The sequence below is a fragment of the Mytilus edulis genome, chromosome 13 (assembly GCF_963676685.1).
Source record: "Mytilus edulis chromosome 13, xbMytEdul2.2, whole genome shotgun sequence".
NCBI lineage: Eukaryota > Metazoa > Mollusca > Bivalvia > Mytilida > Mytilidae > Mytilus > Mytilus edulis.
This window is the reverse complement of record NC_092356.1, coordinates 41,487,124-41,499,148: the sequence shown is the minus strand read 5'-3', so window position 1 is coordinate 41,499,148 and position 12,025 is coordinate 41,487,124. Positions and strand designations below refer to the sequence as shown.

The 12,025-nt window shown below is 32.7% G+C and overlaps 1 protein-coding gene across 4 annotated transcripts in view; it reads right to left on the bottom strand.

Annotated features, from left to right (window-relative positions):
- The window catches only part of LOC139501265 (eukaryotic translation initiation factor 4 gamma 1-like), a 39,555-nt gene that overhangs the window by 24,429 nt on the left and 3,101 nt on the right, over window positions 1–12,025 (bottom strand). For all 4 annotated transcript variants that reach the window (XM_071290292.1, XM_071290293.1, XM_071290295.1 and 1 more), the window contains 9 exons: window positions 11,165–11,308; window positions 10,581–10,760; window positions 8,152–8,493; window positions 6,478–7,231; window positions 5,787–5,887; window positions 4,865–5,108; window positions 2,465–2,598; window positions 1,011–1,130; window positions 257–469 (listed from right to left, as the gene is read on the bottom strand). In XM_071290292.1, coding sequence (XP_071146393.1) covers window positions 257–469; window positions 1,011–1,130; window positions 2,465–2,598; window positions 4,865–5,108; window positions 5,787–5,887; window positions 6,478–7,231; window positions 8,152–8,493; window positions 10,581–10,760; window positions 11,165–11,308 — 2,232 coding nt within the window. The remainder of the gene's footprint in view (window positions 1–256; window positions 470–1,010; window positions 1,131–2,464; window positions 2,599–4,864; window positions 5,109–5,786; window positions 5,888–6,477; window positions 7,232–8,151; window positions 8,494–10,580; window positions 10,761–11,164; window positions 11,309–12,025) is intronic.

The window sequence follows — 12,025 nt, the reverse complement described above, 5'->3', positions numbered from 1 at the left end:
AATATATTATTTGCTTATCATATCTTCCAGATGCAGTTCTCATTTAAATTTCGATCTACTCTTGCAAAACAATCAAAATTGTATAAGATTCATCTTTGATAAAGGAAGTTGCAACCCTCAGTTTTAGTACAATACCACACCTGTTTTAGCAAATTTGCCATGTTATAATGGAGCAGTTTGATGTAAATTCAAAATTCATCCTTAAAATACTGTAACTAACATACAAACAACACTTAAAGCATCTTGTTTTACAAACCTCGGTTTTAGTTTCATTTTCATCCTTATCATCCTTAGTTTCCTTAGTATCTTTATGTGTAGGTTTCCAAGCAGATTCAGCTTTGTGTAATTTAACTTCCTGTTGCATCGAGGATAAATTGATTACTTTCTGAGCACTTGGTCGATCAGGAATTCTCTTATGACTTTGTTGAGAGTTTCGTTTCGTTATACTTCCACCACCACCGCCGCCACCCTACAAAACAAATTGAGCATTTATAATCAGGCATCTCTGGTAGTCATTCAATTTAACTGATAATTAATGTACTTGTGTTATTTGGCATGATAATTTGTTGCGTTTAACAATTGAGTGTAATCTGTTCTCATTAAAAAAGGGGGATACAGTATTTTTGTCACTATTTCAGCTCTTGATGTCCATTCCTTTTCAAATGATTTTGAATTTGTTCTTTTTTTTTACTGCAACCCCACTGGCCCAGGTCATGAGGAGGGTTGACCCCTCACTAACATACTGAACCCTGCCACATTCTGTATTTTCTCTTTTCCAAACCAGAAGCCAGATGGTTATCATAACTGGTGTTGTTTTTGCTATCCTTAACAGCTTAAATCAGTGTTTTCTAAATTGTTTCACATCTTATCCTGGGGCAGTATTGTTTGTGTTTATATATTTTTACAAGTATATCAGTCCAAGACAAATCATTTCGAGACAGGAAACGGAAAACAGCCCTAACCAACATATTTGTTTTTTAAGAATTTTATAAAAACTTTTAATCACTTACCCTTGATGGCGTTCCTTTCACATAGCCAGGTGTAAAATCAAACCCACTTGATTGTGAATGTGATGCAGAGAAACTGAAATTATCTCGTTGACTTCTACTAGCGGTACCTCCTAGCAGTGGCTGTAAATATTAAGTCGTTTATTAGCAATTAAAGAGGAAATGAAAACATGACAAGTAATATTGGTAAAATTACAATTCAAGAAGGTATATATAATCTGAGATTCAAAAACTGAATACCAAGTGTAAATGTGATACAACTACATGCATCATTCTTGCAAGGAATAATTTAGATTCTACTTAAATGCTTTTCCATAATTAATTGTATGGGGGGTCGGAAGGCATTTTTATTAAAATTTGATGAGTTGTGGTTATATTACTTGAACATTTAAAGGAAATGTCTATTTAAAATTTATGCATGGTGGGGTCAAATAATATAAAGTGCCTTCCAACCCCCTATACATTCATTTTTGGAACAGCCCTTACTTCAGACACATTGCCCAAGAAATTTTTAAATACGAACTGATCAATGTTATTGAAAGAACCAAGAAAATGAAATCATTGTCAGGCAAACCCTTTCATATGGACATGCATATTTTATGACAATGATGTTAAACAAAACTGGTCAAAACTTAACTCTGATTGGTTGATGTTTGCTTAACATCTGGTGGTAATTATTTTGTGCAAAACTAGTACAATCTAAACATTGATCCATGAGCAACGATTAAAGTTCATATATTACTGTGATAAATTTCTGAGAATGTTCATAGATAGGATGTAAAGAATGTTATGATCAATGCACTATTTTGTGTATCAAAAAGGTAGTGATAAGTCTTGAAAGATTTGGATATCAAGTCAGTAACACAGGGTTTTGATTGCATTTTATGCAATCTTTACCAAAATTACTAACCCAACTCAATGAATATGGATATTTTTTAGGTAGCTGTACAAGCTCATGAATCAATTGACTGCTTTTGCAGAAAGACGTGTCATCTGATGAAATGCTTTACTTTAAACAAACAGTTTTGTCAGTGATCTAGATGCATTATTTTGATTGTAAGAGGAGAATAAAAATATACTGTCCAAAAACTTTTATTTTGTCCCTTGCCTTTAAAGTTGACATGAATAATGATGACTTGTAAGACAATGCATAAAGAATCATAGTAAATCAATGAAACTTTTTTGTAAGAAGCTTAAGATGTCTATAACCTCTGTCAATATGAACATTGATTTCTAGTCAGACGACTTTTATAGCTGACTATATGGTAAGGGATTTGCTCATTGTAGAAGGCTGTACAGTGACCTATAGTTGTTAATTTCTGTGTCATTTGGTCTTTTGTGGAAAGTTGTCTCATTGGCGATAATATTTTTTTTTTAATATATAATCTCAGTAGGCATATAGATCATGTACTTCAGTTATGATTTAAAACGATGTAATGCAACATGATTTAACTTACATTTTCTATAACAATATCAGGCAAATCTGGCATGTCTTTTGGTTTGGCTGTAGATTCTTTTGAAAATTGCAGCTGCAGCAAAAATTCTCGGTCATATAATTTTTTTCCTTCCATGTTCAGTGGACTCCACTGATCTAAAATTAAAAATATTATGGTTAGCTGAATATTGTAGAAATGTAAAATATTCAAATCTGAATTCAAAAAATGTGTATACTGGATGTAACAAACCGAGTAAATCATTTAATGATATCATGGTAAAATTGCCATTAATAATTTTTTTTTGTAATATTCTTAAATGGATTAAAATGGTGAAGGATTTGTTAGTAATGAAGTTAAAATGTTTAGAACTGTTACTAATGTTGTTAAATTCTGGTATTAAAAAAAAAAAAACCCAATAAAATACAAGATGCACTGTCATTTGACTGTGGGCTCAAGAATTAAAGATTTGCTGAATGTTAAGTAAATTTGAATGAAGCTTGATCTTTGGGAAAGGCCTGTGAAAAAAAAGTTTTTGACAAACATCCTTGGAATTCAAGTGTCACAAGTTATAGCACAAAGAAAGAGATATAACTGAGCCAAGGGTACGGAAACGGTCATATTTGCCAGTCTTGTCCAAAACTGAAAGTATTTTGTCCTAAATGTGTAATTGGGATTTAGGTCAAATTTAATTTTTCAATAGAAATAATTTATGTCATTTCGTTGAGATCGAGTTTCAAAATCGCCATTTTTAACATATTTTTGTTTTGTTATCAATTTTATGTAATTAAACTGCCACTCCAGTAAAGTGTTATAATCCTGAGGGCCCTCCTAATAACTATATTAATGCCTTGGGGAGCTATTGGCTAATGATCGCTAATCTCCTTACCTGTGTTTTTAATTCACAAGCTCTGAACTAATATAATAAAGAAATTAAAATTCCATACCAACTGTCTTCATTATTTAATTACTTACAGCGAAGACAATTGTCAATTATGATTTAAAATTAAATTAAAACATGACTTAATTTACGCAGAAAAAAAGTATTTTTTCACTACTAACACATGTGCTTTATTTACTATGTAATATGCATGCTTGAAATTCTCTTCCGCAGATTACACTAAATTGTAAATTTAAAATGATTTCATGCTAAATAAAGCAAGTGCAACTATTTTCAGTCATATTCTTACACTATTAAAGGTAAAATATTAAAAAGCAGATGATTTCCTGTGAATTTGATAAACAAAACTAATCCCGGAAATGAGTCCCGAATTGTTCGTTAGTTTTACCGCATTACATCTGGTTTGCATTTCGACTTCAGAATCCAAAGAAACGCAAGCGATGACTATCAGGATAAATCATGAAATGTGATGCTACGAGTATGAGCATACTCATGCAGTAATTAGATTTTGACAATCTTTTTTTAAAAAGGGGCACCAACTTTTAAGTGAAATGAAAATGACCGAAATTAGGCCAAAAAAAAAATATAGGTGTGTTTCCTGTTGCATGCCCCAAAAAATTAGGGTCGGTAGGTAGGTTTTTTTTTTTTTTTTTTTTTTTTTTTTTTTTTACTGGCCTGCTTCGGTTGTGTATTTTTATAATCAGTTTGTTATTCTTTCAGGTTATTTTCATCAGTTCATTGTATAAAGTATACAAGATATGAATAGTCCATGTTCAAAAGTTGCAGAAGACTTGGCCAGGACTTCCAGCTTATAAAATTTTCAAACTTTTCAGAACTGATATGCCATCTGTACGGGTCAGGCTATAGTCTTACACAGAAAGCCCATCAAAGTCTGTCTCAGCAAAGACCTGTTTTATAATCAGTTTCTTTCAGACAATTTAGTTCACAGAACTGATGCCAGCTTTTCTACAAATACCAAATATTAATAACATGATAGAGGGATGGGTGAAAATCTTTGAAATTTTGATTATATACTAGCTGTTTAAAAGAAAATCAATTACAAATTGAGTTTTGGGGCTATGGTTGAGCAAATATCAGATATTAAATTTAAATTTAATCCTAAATTGAACATTTGGCTTCCCTCTTGTATTAGAAAAGACTGTCAGAAGTAAATGCCAAAACATTGTAAACTTGTTATACTGTCAATTTTATTCCTATAAAATTCTGAACAAATTATAAACATCGATTAGGAAATGGGGCTATTATACTTTTTTTCTTGTTCCTGTGTGGACACTCATCGATTTTTTTTTTTTTTTTTCCGGGGAAAAAAGTTAGGGTCGGCGCCAAAAAATTAGGGTCGGTCGGGCGACCGGAAACACACCTATTTTTTTTTTTGGCCTTAGGTGAAAAAATTTCCAGATCCTTGAACTGAGCTATACAGTTGCTTAGAAAAATAAGTTTTGGCAGGACAAAAGTATAATAACAAATGATAGTTCCATAAAATATTGTGTATATGTGAATACCTTCTTTGTAAGTGTATTTCAATTTTGATGATGGATCAGATTCAGAATCAGATTCAGATATTTCTCGGTTCTTAGAATTTTCTTCCTGGACTTTTTCATCTTCCACAATTATTTCAACTGTTGGAACTTCCACACTGACTTCTTGAACCGACTCTTTTTTTGTTTTTTCCTCCTCTGGTTTTTCTTGTGGTGGGTTTTGTTCAACAGGTTTTTCTTCTACTGGTGTAATTTCTTCTTTCACATGCTATTTTAAAACATGAAAATCATGAAAACAATATGCTTTAAGCTTCTAATTTATTCAAATCAATAATATTTCCTATTCTGGGTTAGAAAAAAATGTTTAGAGGAAATATGGCAAATAATAAAATAATTCATGTTTAATATTGTTGAAAGTGGTATTTCTCACACCTTTAACTGTACATGCAAGTCAATAATCATGATTATGCTGATGGAATCTCAACAAAGGTGACAACATTTATTAACTTCTATTATCTTTCCTTTTCACTCCTATCAAAGCAGAGTGTCAAGAAGACACTATTTATATATAACTACTGAAATACATTTAACATGTACATGTGCAATGTACTTTCAAAAGAAAAAGCTCATTTACCAAAGAAATCTCATATAATCTTTAACAGTGAAAACTTTGTGTCTTGATATCATGTTTTTTCCCTGTACTTTTGTTAAGAAATTACTCTTTTCTGGGTTGTGATTTTACAGATATTAAAACGGCTCATGTACATTTGTATTAAAGTGCAGTTGCTTTGTGAGAAAATTACAAGAATGAAACAGGCAACCAACAGCAATTGCTTCTATCATTTCATTAAACTTTAAAGGCAACAGCTACCTTATTTGGGACATGGAAAGTTGAATCTAAACCTCCGACTAAAATATGCCTGATGAATATTATTTTTAGACTTACTGCAACATCCATAAATGCATCCATATCACTACCATCCATTTCCTTCTTGTTCAAATCTTTCAATTTCTTTTTGGAACTTTCTTTTTTGGCTTCTCTTGGAACTGATAAAAGAATTTAAACATTTCAAGTTATAATTTATGGTGAACCTAAATTAGACCCTTCAGGTATGTTCATTGTATGTCAACATCTTTTACTTATTCCATTTCCTGTCAAATATATAGGAGCTTCTTTTTAATTGAAAAGATTATGTCCTTTCGCTGACATTTTGTTTACATGTATTAACAGAGGAAATCTGAATATTTCTTCCTTGTAAAACTTTTTAGGAGTAAACGAAAAATGCAGCAATTTTTTTACTGAACAGGGTAAATTTTGCTTAAAATCTCAATCGAATAAAGTCTTTGTTATTTTTCATGTTTTTTGCTTCTGCAAAGGAAAAGGTAAAATTTTATAAAACTTCAGTGAAAATTTCAATTGAGCAATTCTGCTTTATAGCAGAATAAAACAAACACCAAGTTGGTAAAGAATTAAGACAGACATATAACAATGATGGCCATTTTGCCAATTTTTTAAATGAAAAAAACAAAACAAGAAACTTCATTGTTGTAACATTGTAAAAAAACATGAAGAGTAACTACCCACTGATGCATAAACTCTTACTTGATCCCATTATATAAGCATGAATTTAACTAACCAACTGTTTCTGTAACTGGAGCTGGTTCCCCTATAGCTTTTGGATCTGGTACTGGATCAACAGATGAAGACTCCTCTTTCACTACTTCCTGAATCAACACATTTTCTTCACTTTTGACAACAGGGTTTTGTTTTCTATCTTCAATTTTAACAACACTTTCTTCACTTTTTGTTTTTGAAGGTTCTGAAATAACTTTAGTTTCAACCTTTGCTTCCACTTTAGAGGGAACATTTAAGTCCACTGCATTTACATCCTGACTTCCACTAACTAATTCTTGTGTTGCTTCTCGACTGGAATCTTCATTTATTCCATTTGTTTGTACATTTGACAAAGTATCTACAGAACTGACATTTTCTGGAGTTTCTGATTTAGTCCTTGTAGCTTCTACTACTTCTACATTGTTCTGAGAATGCACATTAGATTTACTAGATGAAAGACTTGGGGCGTTTTCTACAGGCAGCTGAACAGCTGAGACATGTTGTGTATTTACAATTGGTTGTTGTTGTGGCATACTGTTTGCCGTGTTTTCTTCCGTTACAATTGGAGGTTGAGATTGAGGTTCCACCACTGGTGCAGTTTGTACCAATGGTTGTGATTGAACACCTTGTGGTGGAACTTCTGTTGGAAGCATCTGTGCAGGATGCTGTCCTCCTCCTCCAGATCTCATGGTAGCCGCAACCTGAGCTGCAAACTGAGCACAAATAGCACTAGCCTCACCTTCTGGTGGAGGGGAAGTCCCGGGGGCAGGAGGTTCCTATAAAAAGAGGAATAAATTAAATACAATTCTTAAAGTGTCCATCAAGGTAATGTTACTGATAAAAAATTAAATGTCTGACCCACATGCATGTTGTTACAATGTCGGTCCAAATATTTACACAAGCGAGTGAAAGTTTCAATAAAACTAGAGGCTCTAAAGAGCCTGTGTTGCTCACCTGTATTTACTAATGCTACTGGAATTCATGTAAAATAAGGTTAAAATCATAATTTATAGTATAAGATATCATTAGATACTATATAATATCTAAGATAATAGCAAAAAACTGCAAAATTTCCATAAAATTACGAACTCAGGGGCAGCAACCCAACAAGTGGTTGTCTGATTTTTCTGAAAATTTCAGGGCAGATATATCTTAATCTGATGAACATTTTTGCCACCAGTCAGATTTGCTCTAAATGCTTCAGTTTCAGAGATTTTACGGAAGACGGACGCCAAGTGAAAAATCCCACTTGGCCCAAGGGCCAGGTGAGCTAAAAATATATGAATGGACTTATATAGGTATTCTGAGGCATAGTATTTGCTTTTTGATACGCAAACATGTTATTGAGGACTGGAACAAAAGTAAATGAGAAATTTAGTTCCCAGGCAAGGTAATGGGGAAAATACTCTTTAAAGAATAGCACGTGAACCATTTCAAAGTATATGCCAACTTTCTATTATGTTTCAATGAACTTATTTGAAATTACACAACAGTGTTTTCGTTGATCACCTGTCAATCAGACATCACAATACTTTAAACAGCATTTGTAATTTCCTTGACCCAGCCAATTTAATTACATGACAGATATTCAGTCTTCCTAATACACATGCAATTCATTTAACTCATTTATGTAATACATATTTTAAATATTAATGTGAAATTAAAACACTACAATTTGATTAATTTTAAGACTAACCTCGATACTCTCATTAGGAGTTTGTCCTCTTGACCCTGACCCCGACCCTGTGGTGGATCCAGGTGTTGTTGATCTTGCAGACATAACATCACTAATTATATCTTTCCCAGTATTGGGGTCAACTATGGACAAAATCTTTCTCTCTCTTTTCTGTATTACAGGTTGTGGAGCAGACATTCCTTGTGCTGACGGAGGTCTCTGTGTTGGTAATGGGTACATTGTCATTGTGTTTTGATATGAAGTCGGTGGCATGCCACTATACCCTCCTGAACTTACTGTTTGCTGTGTAGGCATATTGTATGGTGGTTGGGGAGCTGGCATCCTCTGACCACCAGGAAGTTGCTGAAATAGTTTAAACATTAGAATATTAACTATGATATAATATGAGATGTAATGTCACAGAATTTAAATGAACTGTTGACAGATACATGTATGTTTCACTTATATTATATTCGAATAAGTAATAATTTTGTTGAAAATAAAATTGCATCACGTTAACATGTAATCAATGTAAAAATTTCAATCAATGTACTTAAGGATGTTTGCTTGTCATGTTTTGGAATTTTTATCAGATTTTCGGAATCCTCTGGTTTTATCCATATGAATGCCTTAAAAAAATTTGCCCATGGACCCAAATTTTTTTTTTATAAATCTTTTACATGTATAATCATAAGCCATTTGTAAAAGACTTATAAAATCTTATTTATTTTTTAATAGTTTTTAGAACTTACTGGTCAATGATAAAGCTATGAAAAATCGAGAGAGAACATTTTCCCCGCCAAAATTCCAATGGCTAATAACTCGAAAACAAGCACATTGATCCCTATATTTTTTTTTGCTTTTTCAATTCCACAATTTATCCCCTATCAATATATACTAGTTTTACGGAAAGTTATTTATTTTGAAACTGAACAGCAAACATCCTTAAGACTGAGTTAAAGTTCAAATAATGTCCATATAAACCAGATCAATGCTAATACAACCCTATTCTCAATCTGTTACTTCCAAAAGATGATTCCCTTTAACCCTTTCAACGCTACACAAAAAAATAGAAAAATGGCTTCTGCTGCTGCATTTTTTTTGGTGTTCATTCAGTAGAACAGTATATTCCTTTTCAGACTGCTGTATCTTTTTTATTATAAGAGATACAGAAAAAGTTATTGCATGAAAAATGCTCAGGAGAGTATGAACTGTAATGTTAGGCAGTTATTTCAGTAAAATTTTTATCAGGTTACCTGCATTTTCAGGTAATTAACAGGTAAAAGGTGTAATTTGTTACATTTGTGTTGAATTTTGAATAAAAACTACTTTTCGTCTTCATCTATTTTGTTTTTTTATCTGCCATATAATAAAGAATACACCAATTGCTCGATTCCGTAGCGTATTGCATCATACACAACGTATTATGTAATCATGGCACAAATCAGTGGCTCCGTCCTCAAAATTTTCAGTCAACCTCCGTTTTCCCCCCTTTTTCTACGTCTCGTAATGATCGATCAAATCATATTTCCCACACGAATTGAATGTAATAAACACATTGAGATAACAAGAAACCTTTTAACTAATCCTCGTCATCAGTTTCGCCATAGAAATGCTGAACTATTTCCATATTTACAGCTTCGTTTCCGATTTCCGCCATTTGCATTTGTCAAAATATTTGTTTTTATTTTCCTTCAATTTTCCTTCTACTGCATAATTTTACAATAAAAATTGCCGGGATTTCAAGCGCAAATGAGACCTTGCATATCCTCGATTCATACAAGGAAAAATTAGAGAGGACCCGAATGAAAACCGAATGGTTTAAGAGTCCTTATGAAAAATCCGTTGTCATCGCGGCATATGCCGCGAATAGCAGTGGCGGACGGCGTATGTCATCGCGGCATATGCCGTGTATAGCGTTGAAAGGGTTAAAGTTAAACTTTCTTATCTTTAACTTCAACATGTAAACTTGACACAAATGTCAAGGTCAAATTCGTCATGACCGAGGGTGTGGGCAAAATAAGCTTTATGGAAATGTTAATACAACTGCATTCCAAATATCATGGACTTATCATTTGTGGTTTCCTTTTAATGACCCAACAAAAAACTGGAGCAATTGTATAAAAAATATTGAAAACTGATCATGTCATCACATTAATTTTTTCATAACATTTTATCAAGTTGTATTGAACATTATTATCATACTTGACTTTTTATACTAATGTGTGCTATGTATATGTTTTTTTTTAGTTTGAGTTGTTTTACACTTGTCATTTAGGGCAAATTTATGGCGGACTATGCGGTATGGGCTTTGTTCATTGTTGAATGCCATACAGTGGCCTATAGTTGTGAATTCTGTGTCATTTGGTCTCTTGTAGAGTTGTCTCATTAGCAATCATTCCACATCTTTTTTTTTAAGTATTATAATGTTATTTCTATATAAATCTTACCATCATTGGCTGCATTTGTCCTCCAGGCTGAGACTGAACAATAATCTGTGTTCCATAACTATTCATGTTGGTACTTGGAGGCATGAACATAACAGTTGGATACATCGGATTCTGTCCCTGTCCTGGCATCTGCATCCTCTGCTGTTGAGGAGGCTGCATAGGCCGTTGTGGGTAAAAGGGCTGAAATAATAAACAGTGTTAATGATAAACAAGAGTCGATAAATTGAAATGACTGGTCTGTTTTACAGATTTTTTGTATGAATATTGTCAAGAAGAGGTTTTATATAATGCACAAACTTGTGAATGCAAAATATCTTCTTTTTGGAATAATATTTACCAATTTGCACGACATAAACCTTTGATTCAGATTGTACAAAAATGATTACGAGGAATAATTAGTTCAAGGTCATAATTCATGTACATGTATTAAACTTCAAACTATTAATCTTGCAAAGTAATTTTCTGTAAAATTAAAATATTTTATCTTGATTTAAAAAGCTGCCCAAAAGCATAAAAGCAATTTAATTACTGTAGAGCAGACCATGCAAGGAACTATGCTGTAAGCTACAAATGTATATACATACTGCTGGTGTCCTTTGTTGTTGTTGTTGATACATGTTTTGTTGCTGAGCCAGGGCTTGGCCTTGTACCAACTGTTGATTATTCAATTGTTTACTTATATCATGGGGATAGTTCTGTTGTGGGTTCACCTGTTGTTGAAGAAATTGCTGTAAAAAAGTAGATACCCATTTTATCATTTGGTCTGGTGGACAGTTATCTCATACGCGATAACACGTTATTTTTTTCATATTTTCCCCATCATGCAGCATCAAATAGATTAGAGTAGAAAACTGAAATTTATATCCAAGATGTTAATTAAGAGCTTCCCAATATAAGTGCATATTTTTCTAATTTTTATGCACAGTACAACTTACAATTCACACATGAGCAAAAAAAGGTAATTGTCTCATTTAGTACAAATATTACATATAAATATATTCTGCTAACTTTTGAATATTAAATCAAGTGTTAAACATCAATGGCAAAATAGTACATAAAAATTATAATAAATACAAATAATAAGTTCAATGCTTCTCTTACGAAAAAATACATTTTATTTGCATTGAGTGTGTAAGTTAAAGTAATATCTTTAGCTAGCTTACTTGCTCCAGTCTTCATGCTAAACATTTGAATCCACAAGCCTGAAGCTCAATTTTAACAAATTTTTAGTTGGATTTTGTTGGCGTGAAGAGAAGAATTTCACAAGCCATTGCTGTAGGACTTGTGGTTAAGCGTGAAGTCATAATTAGTTAAAATATACTACCCTCCTTTGTTAGTAGCCGTGTCCTACAGACAGATAGATTGGTTATATGTCGGACTAGTCTACTCTTAAAGAAGGGTGGTTTACCTAACCTACTAATGGCTATGGTTCAGCTAGCAAGCAA